At 39.2% G+C, this 23,077-nt stretch overlaps 3 protein-coding genes across 5 annotated transcripts; 1 reads left to right on the forward strand and 2 right to left on the reverse strand.

Moving 5' to 3' along the window:
* Positions 1-1,834: 1,834 nt before the first annotated feature.
* Positions 1,835-6,933, reverse strand: NDUFB5 (NADH:ubiquinone oxidoreductase subunit B5). The gene is made up of 6 exons (XM_054835360.1): positions 6,748-6,933; positions 5,930-6,018; positions 4,931-4,997; positions 4,109-4,170; positions 2,961-3,067; positions 1,835-2,082 (listed from the first exon to the last, which is right to left on the reverse strand). Exons 1-6 carry the CDS (start codon positions 6,872-6,874, stop codon positions 1,962-1,964), a joined length of 573 nt encoding a protein of 190 aa, XP_054691335.1. The 5' UTR covers positions 6,875-6,933; the 3' UTR covers positions 1,835-1,961.
* Positions 6,934-6,990: 57 nt separating this feature from the next.
* MRPL47 (mitochondrial ribosomal protein L47) lies at positions 6,991-14,456 on the forward strand. 2 transcript variants are annotated; one of them, XM_054835358.1, is made up of 7 exons: positions 6,991-7,135; positions 7,747-7,892; positions 8,166-8,226; positions 9,010-9,106; positions 9,425-9,555; positions 11,032-11,127; positions 11,592-14,456. In XM_054835358.1, exons 1-7 carry the CDS (start codon positions 7,035-7,037, stop codon positions 11,707-11,709), a joined length of 750 nt encoding a protein of 249 aa, XP_054691333.1. In that variant the 5' UTR covers positions 6,991-7,034; the 3' UTR covers positions 11,710-14,456. The 2 variants fall into 2 exon arrangements, with proteins under 2 accessions (XP_054691333.1, XP_054691334.1); XM_054835359.1 differs by lacking the exon at positions 6,991-7,135 and adding an exon at positions 7,174-7,667 and having other exon boundaries at positions 11,592-11,995.
* On the reverse strand, positions 13,146-23,056 carry ACTL6A (actin like 6A). 2 transcript variants are annotated; one of them, XM_054835356.1, is made up of 14 exons: positions 22,858-23,056; positions 21,813-21,889; positions 21,446-21,620; positions 20,974-21,074; positions 19,562-19,659; positions 18,972-19,066; positions 18,621-18,727; positions 18,447-18,536; positions 18,199-18,260; positions 17,764-17,878; positions 17,336-17,416; positions 16,259-16,354; positions 15,072-15,158; positions 13,146-14,455 (listed from the first exon to the last, which is right to left on the reverse strand). In XM_054835356.1, exons 1-14 carry the CDS (start codon positions 22,880-22,882, stop codon positions 14,375-14,377), a joined length of 1,290 nt encoding a protein of 429 aa, XP_054691331.1. In that variant the 5' UTR covers positions 22,883-23,056; the 3' UTR covers positions 13,146-14,374. The 2 variants fall into 2 exon arrangements, with proteins under 2 accessions (XP_054691331.1, XP_054691332.1); XM_054835357.1 differs by lacking the exon at positions 22,858-23,056 and adding an exon at positions 22,418-22,843 and having other exon boundaries at positions 14,012-14,455.
* Positions 23,057-23,077: the final 21 nt, after the last annotated feature.

A 23,077-nucleotide genomic window follows, 5' to 3' on the forward strand; every position in this document is an offset into this window, starting at 1 on the left:
CCTAAATGATACCAGGAAGACGTTACCATCTCCAAAATCACTTATGTGGCTGACCTCTCTGCGCTAAGTGCATTGGAAGTATAAAATTTGAAGTTTTCATCTTGAGATTTTGCTGTCAAGACTTCCATTTTCATGTACGAAAAGTTGTGTAATTGCACAGCAGAAGATGGTATCTGTTCACCCAGCGGTGACAAGATGATCCATAAAACCTGTTAACTAATGCCAACCTATACCATTCTCCCTGGCTTGATTCTTGCTCTTCAGACACCCAGCAGTCCTTTCATAACAATCTTCAATAAGCAGTTTCCTATTTTTCCCTTGTTCTTCTTACTAAGCCTGTTAGAGGAAGTAGAAAGCTCTCTAGCAACACTATCCATAACTTGAATACATTGCTAAAAATGTTAGGTATACAGCAGTTACTAGGAAAATAGTTTAATATTTGTCCACTGAGAGTCTTCTTTCTCATGAGAAGTTTTACATGACAGAGCACAGACTTCAGCTTAGGAACTGGGGAGTATTTTCAAGACTACATGAAAGACTTAGGCTTATAAAATCCTGTAAAAGTCACTAAAATGTGAATTTATATGCACCACACACTTTTTAATGTTTAAGAACCTTTCCTTTGCTTTCTACTCCTACATCTGACAGTGTAGATAGTCATAGGTCTAGGCAAGCACCTCTGTCTTCTGAAAACACCGGAGATATCTGAGGTAATACAACCAAAGCCTTGTTGAAATTAATTTTAAAGATTATCCTCCCCACAACTACTTGGCATGGATACATATTTAAAATATGAAAGTTACATGACAATGGTAGGTAGCCCTCAGTAAGAGTGTTATGAAGTATTAACATATTCCTGAGCACTGACTGTGTTTTCATCAATGAAGCTCCTTTCTGCCACAAAGGGAGTATGTGGCTCTGGTTTACATCTATTGCCATTTAGATTAGGAAGCATATATCATAGCAAAAGCACTCATTATGCTTTTAAACCTCATTTAAAAACAAACTATTAAAAAACTCCCAACCAACCAAAAACCCCCAGAACAATGTAGAAAGATGTTCCAGAGAGAGCACTTTTTAGATGATCTACACAGAGAATTGTCCAGTTCAGAAAGATGCACAAAGTCAGTCATCTTTGGGGGTGTTTTGGGGGATTGCTTTTTTGTTTTGTTTGCTTTTTTTTTTTTTTAAAGAGTCTGTTTAAGAAGTCTTTTACAGACACAGACTGTATAGGAAGTGAGACTGGAGAAAATGAAAGAGCATCAAGCATAAATTATGCATACACAAGAGGAAAAAAATTTAAAACTGGTGACAAAACTAATAAAGGAAGAGCAGCATGGCTGACACTATCAGGGATGAAGGGTGTTAACAGATATCTAAAGAGAGAAACTTTTGAGATAATGCAGAGAAAGTGATAGCAGATGTTGAAAAATATGCAAGTTGGGGAAAAAATAGTGAAAGATGAGTTAGAGTACAAGTAATGAGAAAGAATGTATTTGTCTAAAGTGGTAGATATAATCCTAATATTCGAAAGATCTGAAGGTATTTTTCTTTCTTAGTTCATCTTCCACAAATTATTTGACACAAGGCATTGTGAAAGAAAAAAAAACTTACAGTTTCTTTTACCTTTCATGTAAAACCTTAAATACTAGAAATCACATGATGAAGACTAACATTAACAACTTGTTTTACATATATTAGATCACAAAGCCCATTCTACACTGATGTTCTGGAGAAAAGGTGTAATTGTTGGCAACTGACAGAAGGCATTTTTTCTGATTAATAACTTCAACAGCTATACAAGCTTAATTGCTACACAGTTTCTTTCAAATTATCAGAATCAACACAAATATTGTTTATTTTTATTCATTTCCATCAGCGAACAGCAGGATGTATATTACCTAGCTCAGTCACAATTTGTCAGTATGCATTTAAGATCATGCATACTGTCTTAAAATTGTTTAATTGTCAGGTGTGGATTTCATAGAATTGTCGATAAGATTTTTATCAGGTGTTTCATAATGATACCAAGGTCCGTCTCCCCTGTGTCTCATCAGTCTGCGTGCCTCCAACTCCATCAGCCTAAAGAAAAGAGCAATAGACACACTTGACATGAAATTTACTGGGTTTGATCATAACACATATCAATGTTTAACATCAGGGCATTACTGACAACAGCACTGAGTTCAGCATCTATGATTTATAAATACTACTGAAACACAGGTAACATGAAAATATGAAGGGTTCAACTAAAGCATGAGCTATTACATCCTTCTATTTCTTTTTTTTTTTCAGCAAGTCATCTCACAAAAGAGTAATAAAATACTTGCAGGACTTCTGTCACAGGTTCTTGCTTAGTAAGGGGCTAGACAGTTTTGATACAGCTTTCAACTAAAAATAAATAGGAGCAAGAAAATCAGAAGTAAATGTGACGGTAGAAGGAGCTATGCTGTCTTGGTCCCAGTAGCCACCGTCTGTGGAACTCAGACTTTCTTCTACCACCACAGTTTACTCTGAGTAAGTATAAAATAAACTCAGTACAACAATGTCGTTGCTGCCCACAAAATTTTAAATAGCAACAAGGAACATGACCAGTCCTGTAAACTGTCTTTTAGCTACTCAATTAAGCTATGAGCATTAGCAGAGGCAAAAAGAGCTGTCCATTTCCTGACTCAGGAAGGCAGAGCTATACCTTTATAAACATGAACTGTTTTGAACAGACACTGTTGTTTTACAAGACTGCCCTTGGGTCATTCCAGTTCTGGTAATCTTAATACCGAGAAGGCAGGGACTACAGATACTGTAACTTCCACTTCATCACCAGCCAGCGCAGCAAGCACTGGGGGTTGAGTAACACATGAATAAGCATGTCATGTCAGCATCCAACTCAGCAGGTTAACCAAAATAAATCAACTCTAGTATGTATCAGTATTTTAAAACACTTCAACTATGTAACATACCTCAGTTCAGTTTTCTTTGCTTCAACATCAAGCAGAGCCATCTCTTTCTCATAGTTCTTTTCAGGGGGGTCAAGGAAGTAACGAGCTATCCAGCGACTTATAGGATGCTGGAAAAATACAGAAGCAGTGATTATTTGTGCAATTTCTAAGTAGAAATGTCATCATAACTTAATTAATTTTGTGTGTTCCCAGTCCTGAAAACGTGTCATCAACACTACGGGTGCTGCCATTCAAACCATAACGGTAAAGTTAAAAACATGCTTTGTAAGACCAGAACCCTAGAAAGCTGTATTTCTTTTGCCATTTTAATACCAAGATAACCTGCAGATTACTATTCTGTAGAAAAATTAGAAGTTAATGGAAGACAGGCCATTTATTTTCTTTCTGTTGAAGTAAAGTTCCTTGAACTGCCACTGTAATCATAGGAACGTATTCCAAACCTCCTACCGTAATCAGTGACATTTTAAAGTTTTGCTTCCACATAGAGGCCATTTCACTAGGAACAAGTGTCTAAGTGAGTTGAAACAGTCCTAATAGTGTTGCTGAATTCAATTACTTCCTATCAAAACCAAAAAAATGCTTGCAGCAAGAAGCAAGAGACTAATTTTAAGAAAATATAATGAAATGAAAAACGTATAACCTTGAGTTTCTGACTATAAAAATCGTCAATTCTAGATATAAAAGCATGTGTGATGTTGGACTTCGAAACAACTAGCAAACAATACAAAAGAAAGTAATGTCATTTTAAACTCCAGTATCTTAAGATGTTGTAGTTCCAGAGCAAGAAACAAAGACAAGACCAGCATGCTAAGAATAAAGAGAACTGAAGGCTGTTCTTACTACGCAGGAATACTACAAAAGAATTCTTGGCATATAGCTTCAGCAGTTTACTTGCATAAAGCTACAGATCATTTGCATCTACCTGTGTCAATAAACAGATTTCCTACAGCAACACGCATGTTCCATAAAGCTGAAAAAAAAGCAAGTTCACCAAAATCATAATTGCACAATTTGAGTTCCATTACACTGATACCCAATGGCAGGGATATGGCCATCCTCATTATCATACTCCACACATTTTACTCCCAAAAGTATCATCAAGAGGAAGGCCGTCCATACCATGCCACCCTTTTACACATTACACTCACTTTGTAATATTCCCAGTACTCTGGAATATAACCTTCGGGAATCTCTGCAAGTTCCGCTTCACCTGACAAGGAAAGAAGGAAAGGAACATTAATTCAAGTACTTTTTTTGTCATACCTTATATCTGCCTTTCACATTAAGAAAAGATCATTATTTCACATGAAGAGTATTTAATCCCTCGATCTGAGCTGTATTCAGAAAAATTGGACTTGTAATTTTTCCAGACACTTCCCACTGCCTGTATCTAGCTCACAGACTTTAAGCCACACAACAAAAGGGTGACATTAGCAGCTATACAGAAGAAATAACTAAGATCAAGTCCACAGAAATGCCCTTTAAAGTATATGAGCTGAAAGCATGGATTTTTCCTCATTTCTTTATTACGTTAATTCCATATTATTACAGTAGTAGACTTAAAAGACCTATTGCCAAGCAGAATTTTGGCTTTTTTACTAGATATAAAGGGACAGTTGTAGTGTATGCAGCCTTCTTAAAGAAGTATGTAAACCGAGGTAATACAGATTCCTCATTTGAATACAGAACTGTTCACTAAACCTCACTGAGGTTTGAAAGACTGTCAAAAGATGGAATTTTTCAGTTTTTCAAAATGTAGAAAGCTTTTTTAAAAAAGCAACAACTAAGGAAAAATAAAAATACCAGGAACATCTTCTATGTACTTATACAATATTACCATAACTGTTAGGCCTATTTCATGGTCTTCCAAAGAGCAAATCTCAAAAGATCTCTTTTTTCTATCCAGCACGCTTAGTTTCCATTTAGTAATTTTGACCGTGTACTTGGCTTAGTCATGACAGAGCACTCACCAATGAAGATGTTGACATATGTTATGAATAGTGCCGCTGGTATTCCCGTCAGAAATATATAGAATCTCTGTATAGGGGATAAAAAGAAAAAGAAACAGTATGGGAAATTCAGAAATCTGACAAAATTTAGGTGAGGTTAGTCTGAAAATGATGTAACAGCCAATAATTCTTAGATTTGCATTCATACGTTAGATAGGGTCGTTGACAGCTTGCTGCTTAAAATTAGTTCATTAACAAACTAGAATACAGAAACAGTGATGCTGTGTCAGTCCATGAGCCTATTTAGTTCAGCTTTGAATTTCCCAGAGAGGTCAGTCTCTGCAGCAGCAGACAGTAATGCTTTCCCCAAATACTGTCTCAGCATCTTGTGATGACTGGCTTCAGCATTCAACTGTAACGAGGCACTAACACCAATGCAATATAATCCAACATAAATACAACCACTGCTGGCTTTGGTAACTGTGGAAGACAGATAAAGGAAGCCCGATCACACGAAGGGACTTGTGTCGGGTTGGCTGTTACCCACCATAATAGGCTTTAGCTGAAACCTAGCTTTTCAGGGGTCGAACTCAGGTCAGGCTTCCTAAGTCTAATCTAATCTAATTTAGGTAACTGAAGACAAACCCTGCAGAAGAGTAACCTAATACATTTTAAAAAGGAGGATGGAGTGGAAAGCATTTGTAGGCTACTCATATATGAACAGAGACACATAATTTAAGAATGCTGCTACAGCATTAGTTGAAGTACCTATCACAATCTTTGCCATTTAGCCAATCTTTTTACTTCACCTGGCCCTGATTTTACAACATATGACAAAAACTTCTTTAGGAGGAGGAGGACTGGAAATTCTTGTTTATGTGAATAGCACCAACCACATTTTAGATGCTGTCACGTAAACAACTGATAAAATTGTATTTTAGACACTCTGACACCATTTGCAAGGGAGGAATATATATACTGAATATTATACTGAATGTAATAAATTTGTCTTTAACTCACCAACAAGTTCAGAAATCGAGTGTCATAAAAACTTGTTGCCTTGATAATAAACATTCTCTTCCCGTGGCCGCTGCTATGTCGTACAGGAGCTGAAAATTGAACCAAAGTATTATGTTTTTTTCCCCCTTTGGTGACTGTGCCAGTATACGGTCAACAATGCATGGTGTAAAAAAAAGGTATACAGCAGCAGCTGAGTAGTTACGAGCTGGTTTTCTGGAGGATACCAATGTTCCTAAAATCCCGCCTGACATAATTTCCTAATTTGCTAGAATGAACTTATTTTTCCTCCAACTTTAGACATAGATCTATTTCTACCTGGAAGTCCCAGCCAATAAATCGCTGAATATCATTATAGAGGGCCAAGTAAATTCACAGATTAGTATATTAGGACGTCTGGCCTGCCACCAGCTTTGATCCACGTTCTAACCAAGAAATGTAATTTCTCAGAGGAACGGAGATCCGTGTTGCCCCCCCTCGAGGGATCCTCCCGCACCTGGGACGGGTTTCCTACACCTGCTCAGCCCAGGAAGAGCCGCAGCAGCCCGTAACGGTACCGCCGCCCAGCTCCGTGTTCCTGCCCCGGCTCCACAGACACGGCAGCCGAGAAAGGCCCGAGCCCTGTGACCGCCCCGAGCCGCGGAGCCGAAACGGAGCCACCCGCCCCGCGGCCCCCGTCCCGCACCGGCCGAACCTCCCTGAGGCGGCGGCCCCGCGGCCTCCCGCGCCCCTCTGCTCAGGGGGGCACCTCTCCTCCGCTCCCCAAGGTCACCCTGCCCCTGGAACACCCGCCCCCCTCATTCCCGCCGCCGAGGCCCTACCGACGGTGCCGGGGAGGCGGGCGGCCCCCGCAAACCAGGGGAGGCAAGCACCGCCCGCCACACCGCTCGGCGCCCGCCGAGCTCCCCAGGCAACCGCTGCCCGGAGCAGCAAGCTCATGGCCGCCATAGCTGGAACTGGCACGGGGGCGGGGCCAGCGGCGCCGCTCTCCACGGCAGAGTGAAGCTAGACAAACGCCATCTTAGCAAAGGGCAGATCATTCTGTTTCCGGCGCCCTCGCGGGACGCCATCTGCGGCGCCAGGCATTGTGGGAAGGGCGGCTGGGGTCATGGCGGCCGCCGTGGCGATGGCAGCTCTGTGCCGGCGCTTCACGGCCGCGCTGCGGCTGTCAGGAGCGCGGCCGGGCTCGACACTTGCCGGCCTCCCCGGGTAGGCACTGGAGCGGGGCAGGCTGAGGCTCAGGAACCGGTTCGGGTGGGGACAGGCGCGTTGCGGGCCGTAGCGCCGTTCCCGGGAGGAAGGAGAGCCGCCCTTAGCGGCCTTCGCGTTCCGCGTTGGCGGGAGGCAGGCAGGCTGTCCGGGTGTCCTGGCTTCTGAAACCTCGGCTGAGGGCTGTGCAGTGGCTTGTGTTGTAAGGCACCGTGTAAACGTAGTATTGAGGGTTCCCCTGTTTTGCAGTCATCTTGCTTCCAGCGTGGGGTTTTTGTGCTTATACCATGTGTTTACTGCTTTTGCCATTTAGTTAAAGTCGTTGGAGAAGGAGGTATTTTTGTACAGTGTAGCTCAAACTTAGTCTTTATTTTATTTTTCAAATTCTTGTATATCTCTGAGTATAGTGAAATGATAATTAGATGAGATGAGGTAGAGGAGAAAACACTGACCTGACATTTTTATGAAGTGTTGAACTCGCATCTTTTGCCCGAGGCCGTGGTGTTCATCTGTCTGTAGGACCTGTGCCTTTGTGAGTGAAAGAAACATTCTCATTTAGCCAAATATTATTTTTCTTATCATACATAGTTTTCCTTCTAATTTTTATGCAGATTGAGGCTGAATCTGTTCCACAAGAACCTAGCCAAAGCTGAGCCCCTCCATCAATTGAAGTTTCTGCACACTACTTTGTCTCGTAAAGGTCTGGAGGAGTTTTTTGATGATCCAAGAAACTGGGGAGAAAAAACAGTAAAGTCTGGTGAGTTATATTTCGCTTTTCTGATAGTGATTGTTGAGCCACTTGTGCTCAGCTGGAATCTGACCTATTTTTTTGCATTATAGGACGTATGCATAGCTACATAAAACATTTTTTTATATGTATATGTACATACATACACTTATACATCTTTGCGCCTGTTAATTTTATTTTTTCTGTGTGTATTCTGTGTTTATGAAAGCAAATAGACACTTTTTTTTTCAGAATAAGAGAACTTTGTTCTATTAAATTGATTATTTTTTTATTTTTTTACAGGGGATGCATGGAATATAAAGCAGCTAAGGGGCAAGAGTAGTGAAGACTTGCACAAACTTTGGTAAGTAAGTTTTAAGTGAAGTAGCTCCTCTTCTTTCAAAGCAGCTCTGCACATTTTATTAAAATGCAGCTAGTGAACTTATTAGCCAGTAAACTTAGTCTGCCATACAGCTCTGCGTGCTTAAGCCCGGTTTGGGCTTAGAGCAGCCCAAGTTCTGGTACTGCTCAGATACAAAAGCTGTACTGCAGGTGGTTGTGTGATAGTTGTGTCCAGTACAAAGGGTTCAGGTTTGGTATGAAGAGGCTGAGTTTGAACCGCAGGACAGACTTGGCTGGAAATGACTTCTGGTGAGGCTAACCACTGCATTCCATCGGGTTGCTGAGGGCTGCATCTGTCCAGATTTTGAAAGACTCTGAGGCTGGAGATGGTGTCACCACTCTAGGCAACCTGTGCCAGGGCTAAAGTAGTACTTAATTATTACTGTGAAGAGCTTTTTTCCTTGCTCTGTCTTGTCCTTTTGCTGTGAGCCTGTAAGAATAGTCTTGTAGTGGAAGACTATTGAGTGTAAACCTCTTCCCTCCTCAGCCTTCTTTATTCCAGGTTAAGTATATCTGTTTCCCTCAGACTCTTCCCCTATGTCCATGTACATCAGCTCTCCCCTGCCCACCTCTGCTGAGCTTTCCCCAGTTGGTCACTGTCCTCTTGCTTCTTTATTGTGGAGCTAGCAGGTGTAGGGTATGGGATTATAGGTTTGACAACTGTGCTTTATCCAGCAGGGTAGCGAGTGAATAACTGCCAATGCATCTAGAAATTATTTTTGAAGTTTTGTGCTTTCTGATCTAGGTATGTCCTACTGAAAGAAAAAAACATGCTTTTAACTTTAGAGCAAGAATCAAAACGACAACTCAAGCCTATGCCAAGTCCAGAAAGATTAGAAAAGGTAATTTTTCATACTAGCTAAAACTGTAACTCTAAGTCTTTAATGAAATACCAGACGGTCAGTTATTTCATATCTGTTCTGCTTGTAAGTTAAGGTTTTAAAGCACCCATTCTTTACTGTTCCAAATTCAGCTGTTTCATTCAGTCAGTCCACAACTGAGAGATTACTCATGATGGAACTCCCTAGTGTATTTTACCTTTGAGTGTATTTTAACCTTCACTTTTCCTTTACATTTTGCCATAGATCTTCATTTAAGATCTTTTAATTTGTCAGCATTGTGTTTTGTTGGCCCATCCTGAAACTATTTCCTATTTCCAGGTAGAAAAATCTATGAAAAATATAGACTTGGTAGTCAAAGAAAGAGAAATTGCTTTGAGGCTTTTACAAACTGGCCATGAAAAACCAGTACCTGGCGAGTGGAGACATGACTTCCTAGGACGGACCTACTGGTATGGAAGAGAATTTTTGTTTTGTATGTGTGAGTTTTTCTTGTACTATGTCTCTTTACCAGAAAATCTTTATCTAATCAAGACAGGATGTATATATTGTATAGAAAGAAACATGTTTTTTCATCAGCATTCAGGTGCTTCTTGAGTTTTGGGGGGTGGGGGTGGGGTGCGTGCCCCTGTGTGTTTAGTTATTTTTTAATGTGGTTACAATTGTTGCTAAATAATCCAATGGCAATTGTTACTAGTAATTGTAACAACATTAGTTCCATGTAACTAATATGATTTCCCTACTTTGAGGATGTCTGTTACTACAGTGATACTGTAAAACATGAACGAACTAGGGAATACTGTTCAAGTCAAACCATCAGGACATCCCCTAAGTATAATGCAAAATCCATGTATTGGGGTCAACTGTGTTTTGAGTGCACCACCCAGAGTATCACATGAGACCACGTAAATGGCTGTTGGAATTCCCTGCTAGTCTTGGCAGATATTTAACTTTGTTAGAAGCTTCTACCTTTAGAATTATTTATTGTTCAGGTATTACAAGTTCTTCAAAGTTTCAGGTGACGACACTGAAGGTTCTGGCAGGACCAGCTATTCCATTAACCAGTATTTTACCCTCATCATACTGGTATTTAAAGCACTATAGTATTCAGCTCTGCAGTAACAGTGTAGATAGCAGAAGGTCACACATTATAACAACTGTGACTTTTCAGTTGTTAGCCATTTGTTTATCCATTAAATATAAATCAGCAGCGTACTAGGTGCACTAACCACTAGATTTCCTTCTCTAAGGATAAGGCTTCTGTATATCTTTCTGCTTGGAGACACTGTCTGTAAAGAAGGGTTTGCCCATCTATTTGGAGTCCAGTCCCCAGTTAAAGCAGGGGGAGAGGGGCAGACACATGAAAGGGTCTTTAGGCACTTGCAGAAACTCTGCAATACACATAATAGTAGGTCTGACACAATCTGGATGCACTGAGTCTGCACAAGCCATCTGTGTGGCCCATATGCAAGAGAAACCCCAAACAGAAATAATTGAGTCTGTATTTAGAGGAAAAGACTTATGTTCAAGCAGATTTGCACTTGACATGACACTCAGACACTGGCATTTAAAAGAAAATAGTAGAAACAAAACACTCTTCACACACAGTTTGTTCACATCAGCTTTTGAAAGTCTTCTTATGAAGGAGTAACTTTAAAATATAAATGCAGAGAATCTATATCTATATTGGGCACTCTCTTCAAACATCTACAGTTTTTAAAGCAGACCACTTTCTACAGAAAGACGCTGAGCTGTAGAGTTACAAACCAAGCCAGTAACAGAGTGGAAAGTAAATACCCACATACAAATTCTGCAATCTGCTGGTCAGACCACTTTATCGCTGTACTGTAACTAAGTGTAACTGGCAGAATCCAAGAATGAAGACAAAAAGTATACATTCTATAATCACTTTTATCTATCTCTAACAGGTACAGTTACAAGGAATGGCCAATACCATGGTACTTAAACAAAAAATACAAGAGGAGGAAATTCTATTACTTACCTCATGTGGATCGCTTCATCAGGTAAAAAGTTCTTTGACACTGAAAATTTTCTGTTCTGTTCTTCAGTCCTCCTTATTCCACTTGGCAAGGAAAAAATAGTAATAATCCTGTTTCATGGTTTGTTGTGTTTTGTTTTTTTTAAAGCTAGCAGACTGAAAATAAGGCTTTTTAAAATTACAGCTTGCTCTGTTTCTTTTTGCTGTTCCCATCTTAGTTATTAAGGGATTTAGTTATCTATGAAGTTGCACTGTAAAAGTAATTTTACATGCAGAGTACCTAAGATCCTCCCAGAGGTTGAATTTCTGTAGAATTCAAAAGCAGAAGAAAAAAAAATAGTTTGCTTTATAGGCATTTTTGCTTATCGCAAGCAACTTCAATATTGAAGTTGTTAATTGCTGGGAGCCTCTATTTGATTAGGGGGCTGAGCTCATAAAGGATGTTATGAACTTATCTAGAAATTAACCACACGGACTTCTTTATTTCAGGCTCAGACTTGAAAAATCTTTACGTATAAAGGCAAGAAGGCAAAACCTAGAGAGAACGAGGCAGAAGGTCTTGGAAAGGAAGTTCCCTCACCTTGCTGTAAAATCTCAGAGCCAGTAACATCCTGGAAGAGTGCTGCAAGCAATTGATTGAGTATGTTTGTGACTGGAACATGAAAAAAGTTCTGAAACCAGTGAACAACTTGACTGAGCGTTCCTGAGAGTCTCCATGTTTGGTTTTTTTTTTTAATCCCATGTTTGACCTAAATTAAACTCATGATCTGGAATTAAAAAGCAGCTTTGGTGCCTAACTCAAATTAATCCTAACAGTTGTTTCTAGAAACATTTGAAAAATGGTGTATTAGCCAGCTACTATAAAAGTGAGACATACATTATTAACAGTGAAAAGCAGTAAGTGACTACCAGATCAAAGTATAAAAAGTGTAGGGATAATATTTACCTGGTTTAGTTTAACAAGTGTGTATTAAAACCAGACAGAAACATGAGAGCCTCTGAAGCTCACATATGAGCTTTTGTTCCCTGATCATCTGAGTTACTGGTATGTGCCTTAACTTACATGTGCTTTCTACATAAAAGCATGGGAAAATATAGTTTTCAGTCTGCTATGAGGAACTTTTTCCTTGCTTTAAGTTGGCTTGTTAGAAATTATGAAATATTTAGCATGTGAACTTTTAACAATGCAGTCTTTCTACCTCCATTTCTAGATACCTATGACAAATTCAAACATTTGTGCAATGCTTTTTTGCAGTATGCAAAGTGTAGGAAGACTGGTAATAGTCTGTGAAACTGAGGTAGAAAGGTACTACTCTCATTTGATGGTAAACACTTCATGAAAGGTTTTAACCTTCAGATGTGGCTGTGTAGAATAAAGTCACAAATACTAGTCTTTCAGGAAGCAAATGTGCTATGCAATGTAATCTGATAAACCAGGGGAACTCCAAGGGAACCAAAACCGTAGGACAGACATGTCTGTCTCCATCTTGACCTGTAGTTACTCCTCTGCATCACACAAAATACCCACTTCTAAACAGAAACTCTTTACCATGGTGAGATAACCCCAGAAAGTGTTTCGCTCTCCATATGGTGCTAGAACATTCACCAGTACTACCACTGTACTGCAATTCTTTTAAGAAGACAGAAGTTGATTAGATGTAATGAAACCTAAGCATGACACAGAAAGCAAGCTTAAAATGCATAGTCAATTCATGAAGAAAACTCAAAAAAGCCTACTTTATATCATTCCCTCTAGCTAGTCAAGTCATACTGCAGTGACACCACAATAACTTTGTAAAGCATTACTCCTTGCAGTGTGCTCAGGTACAAGTTCAGTTGACATTCCAAACTCTACTTGAATGCAAACTAGACTTTTTCTTCCAGTATGACAATAGCTGTCAACTTATGCCACCTTTGTAGCTGACTACAGTTTGCCTCATTTTGGGACAGAAATGTGGTTCGTCAATAGCTTTGAAAATCTAGAGTAAGCAACTTTGCCTCGAGAGCAAACTAGTGGTTATCATGATAAGACAAAAGCAGGCTGTTTTGATAAATTACTTTATTGTGTAGAGGTAATGTGAAACTGCTTTCAACTAGAGGCCTCATCATTATTTACCCACAAGGTCTTTTAAGATATGAAAAATGTAGCAGTACTGTTTACATTTTTTTAAAAAAAAAATCAGTCAAACGCTATTTGGTTTTCCCCAGCTTTTAAAATAAGGAGCAAAACTTCATTGTGTCCCAATACAGAACATCACACAGTTGTAAATTAAAAGTAAGCTTAACCACAACATAGAGCTGCATCTTCACAGCCAGTTCCTGCTGAAAAAATAATCATCCTACTTCCTGTGACCCTGAGTGCACACTCCCATACAAAATGCAGGCACTTCTTGACCCTGCTATGAGTCAAGTGAGGGAGGTAAACCAACAGCAAACAAGTAGTGACTGCCCCGTCAAGTTACAGCTCCCTGTAAACAATGTCAAGCCACATCCTGAGGGTCTTCTGTGACTATTCTCTTGCGGAGACAATTCTTTGCCCTGACTTCCCTGGCTCAAACAAGTTTTGCTTCTCGCCTATATCACAAAGGCATTATACACATTCTTAGAAATCAGGTGGAAAGCACTGATTGTTTACTGAAATTGCTCCATAATAGAAAATTAGAAAACCAGTGCTTAATAGAACATTCACTTCATGGAATGCAGCACTTTCATTAGAGAGTAAAAGTTTACACTGAACTGAGTCACCTATAGTAGATCACTAAATACAAACTTTCCATTTTTAAAACAGAAGATTGACTTTCTCTCCAAGTACTCACAAAGTTGTTCAAATATAAAAGACCAAATTTTATTTTTTAAGAGAGAAGTAAGAGCAATGTAAGGCCAAAGTACCAGCAAGGAAGACTAATATATGAAAGTAGACATGAGATTTTTTAATAAATTTGCATGGGCATTTGCAAGGTTATACCTCTATCTATTAGCTAACCTGTAAAGCTGTTCCCAGGAAAAGATACTAGAGAAAATAGACATTTATACAAAATTATAAAATGCTTGTTACATGAATTATTGCTTTACAAGGGATGTAAACATCCTTTTTCTATGATAGTACCAATTAGGTCTCTCAAAATTTCTAAGGTTTGTTAAAATGGAACTTGAATTATGCAAAAGATCCAATATAAACTTTCTACAAAAAAGAGTCCATCCCATTCCTGAGTATGCTAAAGCTATAAAACAGAAGGAGCACTGAGCAGGCAGCAGTTTTCACAGTAAGAGCTTTAAGGACATTTTCTTTCTACACACTGTTTCCCTCCTTCTTCATACTCTTGTTTAGAAATCCACATCTGTTGAAAAGTACCCTACAAAAACAACAAAAAAACCAAAACAACAAAACACACACAATAAAAAAGAATAAATCAGAAGACAAATGAAGGGTAAGTGAAACATGATTAGCTTTTCTTAGGAGGAAAACCAAGCAAGTCGCTACATTAAATGAAGTAAGAGAACTTGACCTGCTTAACTATCTTGTCCTTTGAGTTTTATATTGCTAGCGATTAAACTAAAGGCAGGAAGTAGCAGTACTGAAAGCTGATTTCAATCTCCCTTTCCCACACTGCCAAATGAATCCCCACAATCCATTTCAGTACTCAGTAACTTGTAGAATTAAGCTCGGAAATATGATGCAGAAACAGGTTTGCTACTTTCATGGTATACAATCTACATGTCATTTCTAGATACCGTGTTTCAAGCCTGCACCTTGCCATTGAAAACAGGAGAACGTGGCAAGTTATTTTTTGATTGGAAAAGCTCATCTTGTCTTGTTTTTTAAATAGATTCCCTTCACCTTACCACAAGGATAGAAAAGATTACGATTGCTACCGTAGCACAAACTCTGCAATACACACATACATGGAATTACATTTTTGGGTGACAGCACTGCTTAGCATGGAAACATAGTAACACAGGTTTACTAACCAAAGAAGCCAAAATCGAACCACCAATCCATGAGCTGAACCTCCGCTCCACCGTTGTGTTGTTCGCTATCAACTTCAGGCGCATGCTCTGAATAGAAAATGAGGTAAAACAAAAGAACACTTAGACAAATTGTAGGCTGGTGACTTTTAGGGACAAGAGAAGGACAGCACAAGAAACTTGGTGTATGTACCAACAAGCAGGTGAAAAAGGTCAATTTTATTAAACTTGCAATAATGCTCATCTGCCTTGTAGTTAGAATTAAAGAACAGCCATAATGGAACAGAACACGTGTGGCTTTTATCTGGCCTCCCAACAGGGCGCAGCAGCAAATGCTTAAGGCTAGAAATAGGGCAGGTAGGGAGCAATACTACTCACAGTACATACTGTCATCTCCAACACTGGGCTACTTAAAATGTGCACTGAGACTAAAATGTCAGCGTTGCTGAACGTAATTCATCTAGTCCTTTTTGGACCCATTCATTCCTTTTGCTTTCAAAATGTCTTGTAGCAATAAAATCTTTGAATTTCAATGGGCTCCTCCTCAGCTATTACAAGAAGCAGTGAACAACTATCTTGCTCATTTTCCCATAACATTCATGATTTCAGAGTTGCTACAAGCAGAACATTTTTTCTTGAGTATGAATATTCAAGAAATATCATAAGCTATATGTGCTCTCAAGAGCACAGGTGTAATGTATTAATACTTTCTTTGACATCAAATGATTAAAAAAATACAAATGTGTTAAATCACCAGGTTTTATCTATGAGTAGGTTGAGTTATCTGTAGAATCCAGGAAGAACAATTCCCATGACAAAGTGACAAGACCTTAGGCAAAGTCACTGAATGTGCCTCAAGTTAGTCAGCAACACTTCAGAAGACAGGCCATCAAGGGAAATAGTGACTGTTGCTTAGGGACAATTACAGAACTTAGAATCACAATCTGAAAGCAGGAATGGAGAATTAGAATATTCAGAAAGCTGTTATAATATCTGCTGGAAGTCATCTCATATAAGAACTTTTCAAGACTTATTTCTTTAGAAAAGGACAAGATTTCTTACTCCACAGAAATCTCTTCAGCTGTTGGGTTCCTAACAAAGTCAAAGCTATGATACATGCTTGCCCATTTATGCGGCAGAAAAGCAAAATTATATGTAACTCAACACAATAATTTAAAGAGTTGTTTTACCGGTGGAGTTTTCTGAGACAGCTCTCTGTTCAATCTGTCTGTGAAACTCTGTATTAGAGTGTTTCCTCCTGCTACAATCACACTGCCATAGAGGCCCTAAAAAGAGAATAAGAAACCTACAATACTAACTCTGAAATCATTCTGAAAACAACTGTTCCACAGCATAGTGAGGAATGGCACACAAATACATATAATCAACAGCAATAATGCATCACTTCACACCAACAGTATTACCTCTCCCAATCCAATAATTTTTTTAACTACTTGAAAAATATTTAAAGACAACTTAATATTAAACTATACAAGGAAGACAGAAGCTATGTGATTAATGATTCTAAATAATTTCACAGAATATTTTCTACTATAGAGAACCCTACACCTACAGATACCTCCTGTATCTGAACTGTTAGTTTCCTTACAGCTGGACGTTCCAACCACAAAGGAAAACCCCACAGCACTGCAACAGTTTACAGTCTCACTCACACTGCAGCTGGTGAAGACAAATCATGCCTGGCCTACTCAGCCAGCCTGACAACACCAGTTAAAAGGAAAAATTTTTGAAACAACCCCCATGCAGTCCATATCAAAGCTGAGTATTTTCAAAAATGACACTTGAGAAACTTAGAATATAGTTTTAAAAACAAAGTTTTCCTTTAAAACCTCTTTTCTTCCTTCTGCTCTCTACAAAAGTTCCGTATGGTTGGTTATGTCTAGAAAGTATATCTGCCATGCCCCAAAACTTGAAGATAACAGTCAAAAAGTTATGAACATAAAACGCTCATCTGAAGCCACTCCAATGTACATTATGCAGTGACAGCCACAAAATCTGGACATTAGCTATTTAAATATAGGTATAAACACCGAGTAAAAAAAAATTCCTGATTTAGCATTTTTAAGACAAAACAGTAATTGTGCATATTTCTATATACAAATACTTAATACTTAGAGATTTTAATATGTTTATCATTATGCTAGGAAATCCACATTTCTTCATCAACAGTGTTCTAGTTCCCCAAAAATCCTTTCCACACAAAAAGAGCTATGCCTTAAAATAATACACATCTGACTAACACTTACCGGCCTGATGTCTATATCACACATTCCAACGCTTGTTGTGACAACGTGGCTCACACCCAACATCGTGTTACCAGATAAACCCTAGAATTAAAATTAGTAATCTACACATCATCACTTCAAAAGAGCAAGACACATGAGCCCTAGATGAGTTGAACTTACAAGTATTACTAGAGAGGGGGCTAAGCAGTTTAGGGAAAGAAAAAGAAATCCTATTTTCCCATTGAGCTCATCACCACCCATTTTGAACTACATTTCATCCTTCACTTGCCCAACCCTAATACAACACAGGCAAATTCTACACCCAAGAGAACCACACATTGTAAACAACACATACAGATCATGAAATTAAGAACATCATACAAAAGGAAGCCATGTGATAATCTAGTAATTTAAAGCCTTCCAACTACTACATATCACAGTTGTTTTACCTTTACATTAGAAGGGTCAAACAATCCCTCAGGAATTTTTAGACGCTCAGCACCGAAGTCACAGTTATAGCCGTTGGGGAACTCATAATGAACTGTTGGCATCTGTGCTGCTACCCTGCAGCATCAGTCAGAAAGTAACACATTAAAGTGCTATGGAAACAGGATGTTATCTAAGTAACATTATAAACTAAGGTTTCAACAGGAATATTGTGACTTATCTGACTTACACTTTCAATAACATTTATTATGATCACATGCATCTTGTAATATTAAATAAAAAAATCACCACCTGGATGTACACTGTACTTCTACTTTCAGAAACAGTTTTTATCTAAAAATTTCTTCTGTAATAAAACCAGCCAACAGCAATGACCAGGCTAAGCACCCCATGCACAACTGATAATTAATTTTACAAGAAGGAAAACAGTGACGTACTGTTCATCATAGGTTGAATCTGATACTTGGAGGACAGAAGCTTGGAAGTCCTGAATGACACACTATGGAGTTAAGAATAATATGGTTATAAGAATTTCAGTCTTGAATTCTATAGAATGTATAGAATTGACACCAACTTTTTAAAGATTTTTCTAGTTCTCCAAGGGGAAAACCTGATCTACTTGCAAACAAAACTTCTTTATGGGACACCTAGGGGAGTTTGAGAGTGGGAGAAATGACCTACTTACATTACACATGTAGTTGTGCCAAGACCTAGTGACCTGGGGTAACTTCTCTTTTCTCTTCCAATTTGCTGGCGACCCCTCACGAACTGCCTCCTGAGATTGTAGGAAACATGATCATCAGTTACCATTTCAGCCTCTCCTCAAGCAAACACTTACTAAACAAAGTTACTTTCTCACCTTTGAGGCAATCATATAGGGAGGAATTATTTCTATGTTCATTTCCTGAAACAATTCCCGGCACTGCATAGTAATAAAGTCTCCTGCAAGTGGTGATTTTACAATACCTAGGAGACAAAAAGGGAACCAAAAACCAAACAAACAAAAATAAAATCCCCACCAACCTGGAAAGTACCAAAATCACAAATAAACTCTACCAATAAGTTATTTGTCAGTGAACACTCTTAGGGGTTTTTTTCCTCCATATTTAAGGGAATACACAGATTTAAAAACAATGATAAAACTGTAAAAGCAGAAAGCAAGCTAGGTCGACCTTGATACTACAATGCTGTTACCCATGAAAATTTTTACCTTGCTGAAGTACATATCCATCATGCACTGGAATAGCAGTGGTGTGTGTTGCTCCACTATCCAGAATGAGGCCTGTAGATCTCCCATTAGCAAAACTAGCCAAAATGATTACAGAAAATATTGTAATTCTTACTTTAGAAAAAAAAAATATTGCCGTACATTTAGAGTATAACTAGGAATGAGCACCCTGATGTGTTATTCCTTGTTATTAGTTTAAAATAATTACAAATATTAATCTGAAGGCTCTGGAAATTTCAAACTCTAATGTCTGTATTTAGTAGTCTGGACAACACTATTTCAGGTCCGTTATATTCTTACCCAATATACAATAGGGAAAAAAAAAAATTAAAAAAAAAAGAAGACATCGCCTCCAAGGAAAACAGTCAAATTGGGAGAACTTTAAAACTGAGCTCTAAAGCTTTAAAGTTCAGAAACAGAATTTGTTTACTTCCTCCTTAGATGTTAATGGAAAAAGTAATTTGAAAGGAGAAAAGTTATACATGCTGTTATACTAGGAATTGCCTAGAATAAGTTTACTGTAATTTCCTGGTGTGGGGCAAGGGGAAGCGGTGAAACATTCCAAAGGATACGCTGTTAGAACAGCAGTTTTACACAAGAAAAAAGCAGGGATGTTGTAGTGTTCAAACATCAATTCGGTCAGTTTTTCACGCTTTGCTCTAGTATTCCACTAGAAAAAAAAACAAAAAACCAAACCACAAATGAGTGACCAAAAAGGAAGATATGTTTATCTTGATGACCATTAGAGCATACTAAAAGAATGCTAACATAATAAAGAAGTAACTAGAATTATTATAGCTACAGTTTCAAATCATATCAAAATTCTAGAGACACAGATTTCTAGTAATTTACTGCCTTAGAACCTTTTAAATTCCAATTCTACTACAATATACTAATGCTTATCTATCACACAGAATTAAGTGATACATACTTTTACTGTTATAATAGAGATTTCTTTACACTTCTACAGCTCTTCCAGTATCAGTCTCTCAAAGAATGCTCTAAAGTAAGTAACATGCCCATTTTACAATGGAAAAGGAACATGAAATAACTTGCCCAGATGAAAGAAAAATAAATCCATATTTTCCTGTTTCTAAGGTATCTTCCTACAGTTCTACTCTACTTGTGATTAAGCCAGGATATATATCAAATACTCTACCCATTACTGAAAATGTGAAGTTTTTTCCAAGCAAATACATTAAAGTAAGATTAGTTCTGTAAGGACAATGTTAATGGGAACCTCTATTCAGACACCCACTGAGCCATTAAACATGAAATAACAATCACAAATTCATCCATAGTCCACAAGCTACAATTCAACACAAGGGAATAATGGAAAAGAAAATCCTCTTCATAAGGTTTTATAAAGGCATAACTTTTGTGTGGTATGCCTACTTTTTGTATTCTTACTTTAAGATCTGCCCTTCAAATGCTGAGCATTATTAAACGACAGAAACCTTGTCTACGTATTTACCCAGAAATTTGTATTCATCCACTTACCTTACAGGGCCATTTACAGAAATGAAGACAGAAAAATTAAAACTTCTCCATTATAAATATTATTCTCTGTCACATAGTATTAGTTTTAAGGCTGAATGATGTGACAGATTTTCAATAGCATTTTATTAAGCATAACTTAACACATAATAAGACATCCAAACATTTTTTTCTTTTTTTCCAGGCAGTAAAATGAGATTATTTTTTTAATTTTTACTTCCTTTCAGTACATAAAAACCAACAGCACATTGTAAATACTAACAGAACTCATGCAAGCTATTTAAAATCATTTTCTTTTTCAGATGTTTTTCTTAAACAGATTACTTCACAGAACCTGGCAAAGTACTGTAAAATTGTTATTTCTGTGGTTAAGTTTTAACACTCACAACCTACAAGCCAATGTCAGACTTGTCCAAGACTAATGTCTGTAGAGTGAGCAAGAAGATACAGTTAAGACTTAACAAAATGCAAAGCCACGTTTACTCACCGGTGCTTCAGACATAAGGACAGGATGCAAACTTGCTTCAGATTTAATGTGCATCTTGTAAGTGTGATCCAAAATTGCCTGGAAACTATCCCAGTCTTCAACTGTAACAACATTGAAGCGAGCAGATTAGTTACTTCTAAGTTTTGTTCCATTTCATAAATATATAAAGGTTTTCCAATGCCTTTTTTGTGTAGAGCTCTTTAGTCAAAAGCTATCCTCAGCAGACATATACCTCCTTTAATAGCTTTGCAGAATTCTCTTCCTCTGTAATCATCACAATCATAACATTTAAAGAATTATGCTGAAAGTCCACTAACACTACACCAACTATACTTCATGCAATTTGTAAATCTGGTGTCCGTTCCTATGGCTTCCATTGCCTTACATAGCAGCTGTTTACATGAAAGCTATGACTTTTTGCAGCCTACCAATGCTATTTTAAAAACAGGTAGAAAAAGACAGAGCACCATACTCATTCCATTTTTTAAAGGTGAAATGGCCTCCATATTTTCCCTTGGAACTCTCAGGGCATTGGTGTCTATGTAGTAAGTCGGGCCCCCTTGTTTGCCTTTGTCACCATCTATCTCCATCAGAGTGCTGCCATTGTCCCTTTCTAGCACCACACCAATGGCTGTTGGAAAATCAACCTGTAAGGCAAAAGGTAAGCGGTATATGAGAATTACTAATGGTTTGGGTGGGTTTTTGCTTATAAATTCAGAGCTTTCCTTATACAATACAGTCAGAACAAAACCTGGCATATTCTGATAACTCATAACTAACACACAAGACCTAAGGCATAAATACATGTTGCATTTCCATTGAGTCACACAGATTCTCACCTTTGGACAGTCCTCACCCGCATAGCCTGCCCTCACTGTATACGAGCCAATGTCAAAAACAAGAGCCCCAACTTCATCTGAAAAGATTGTTAATAAAGAGATAGTGAATAATTATTACACTCTACCACAATCCTGACCTTTCCCTACCCACTGTCTGTTGTGCTTGTAAAAGCAGAAAAGCAAGTCAAGGCATCTTTTTCAAGGTAAGGAGAAACTTCTCTATTCAGAACTCCAGTTGCTGGAGAGCTATTAGAAGACTGCAGATAGGCTTTAATTGGGACATTGCAATACCTTCCTTCAGCATAGGTAAAAAGGGGAATTTTAACAGAAGGAGAACATAGCTGCATCTAAATAAATTACAAGACAAAGCTTTCCAAAAGTACTAACTTAACAGTCACACAAAGCCAGGTGAGCTCAGACCTCCCAGAGGTGATCAGAATTAGAAAGGTGGGCCTGAAAGCACCATGTAAGTGAAGGCTGCCCCACCATGAAGTGCCCTCATCCTTGTGGGCCCCAATCCTCACTGAGGTGCTCTGCACACCCTCAAAAAAAAAAAAAAAACCAACCCAAATTCTGAAACAAAACATGTGGGCTTTAGTCCTCACGGAAGGGTGTGCAGAAGTGCTCTGGAAGGAAACTACACTCCAGTTTCTGAAGCACGGGATCTTCTCAGGCCACCCGGCACCCGAGCAGCGCTAATTCAGCCCAAGGCCACGGCTTGGCCGGTCTCCGGGGGAAGCATCTCAGCGAAACGACGCCGGGAGGGACATAAACAAGGCCTGCAGCCTCCTCCTCTTCCTCAAGCATGCTGCCACCCCACGTCTAAGAAACGGAGGGACCAGGAGCGTTCCGGCTCTGCTGCGGAGTTGTGGGAGAGCCGGGCCGCGGCCCCCCCCCTCCCCGCGCTCGGGGCCTGAGGGAGCGGCGGGGAGGCGGGAAGCAGCCGGGGGAGGCTTGCACGCGCCGCCTCACAGGACGGCGCCGAGCTCAACGGTCTCGGGGCGGGAAAGGGAAGAACAGGCAAGCGAGGCGGCGCCGGACTCACCTCCCCCATACACGCCACCACTCATGGCTGCCGCTGGGCCCGCGCCGCGCCGCCCGGCCCCGGTATCTGCCGGCTTCTCTCCTCAGCGATCCAGCAACAATAGCACCTTCGCCCCTCTCTCCACCAGCCACTCAGCCTAACCTGCAGGCCGCTGCCTTCCCGCCAATAGCGACGCCGCCGCCGCTCGCCCTCCCACTGCGCGGCGCCTCGCCGAACTGCC

Source organism: Grus americana, chromosome 9 (genome assembly GCF_028858705.1).
Source record: "Grus americana isolate bGruAme1 chromosome 9, bGruAme1.mat, whole genome shotgun sequence".
Classification (NCBI taxonomy): Eukaryota; Metazoa; Chordata; class Aves; order Gruiformes; family Gruidae; genus Grus; species Grus americana.

What these genes read in the sequence shown, in the direction of transcription:
- NDUFB5 (XM_054835360.1), bottom strand. Translation starts at nt 6,874, where the DNA reads ATGGCGGCCATGAGCTTGCTGCTCCGGGCAGCGGTTGCCTGGGGAGCT. An exon ending in ATATGTCAACATCTTCATTG is followed by an intron (nt 4,171 to 4,930) that starts GTGAGTGCTCTG and finishes TTTCCTTGTCAG; the next exon opens with GTGAAGCGGAACTTGCAGAG. An exon ending in AGTACTGGGAATATTACAAA is followed by an intron (nt 3,068 to 4,108) that starts GTGAGTGTAATG and finishes GTATTTTTCCAG; the next exon opens with CATCCTATAAGTCGCTGGAT.
- MRPL47 (XM_054835358.1), top strand. Translation starts at nt 7,035, where the DNA reads ATGGCGGCCGCCGTGGCGATGGCAGCTCTGTGCCGGCGCTTCACGGCC. An exon ending in AGAAAAAACAGTAAAGTCTG is followed by an intron (nt 7,893 to 8,165) that starts GTGAGTTATATT and finishes ATTTTTTTACAG; the next exon opens with GGGATGCATGGAATATAAAG. An exon ending in CATGTGGATCGCTTCATCAG is followed by an intron (nt 11,128 to 11,591) that starts GTAAAAAGTTCT and finishes TCTTTATTTCAG; the next exon opens with GCTCAGACTTGAAAAATCTT.
- ACTL6A (XM_054835356.1), bottom strand. Translation starts at nt 22,882, where the DNA reads ATGAGTGGTGGCGTGTATGGGGGAG. An exon ending in AAAACTGCTGTTCTAACAGC is followed by an intron (nt 19,067 to 19,561) that starts GTATCCTTTGGA and finishes CATTTTGGCTAG; the next exon opens with TTTTGCTAATGGGAGATCTA. An exon ending in GTGATATAGACATCAGGCCG is followed by an intron (nt 16,355 to 17,335) that starts GTAAGTGTTAGT and finishes TTCTCTTTTTAG; the next exon opens with GGCCTCTATGGCAGTGTGAT.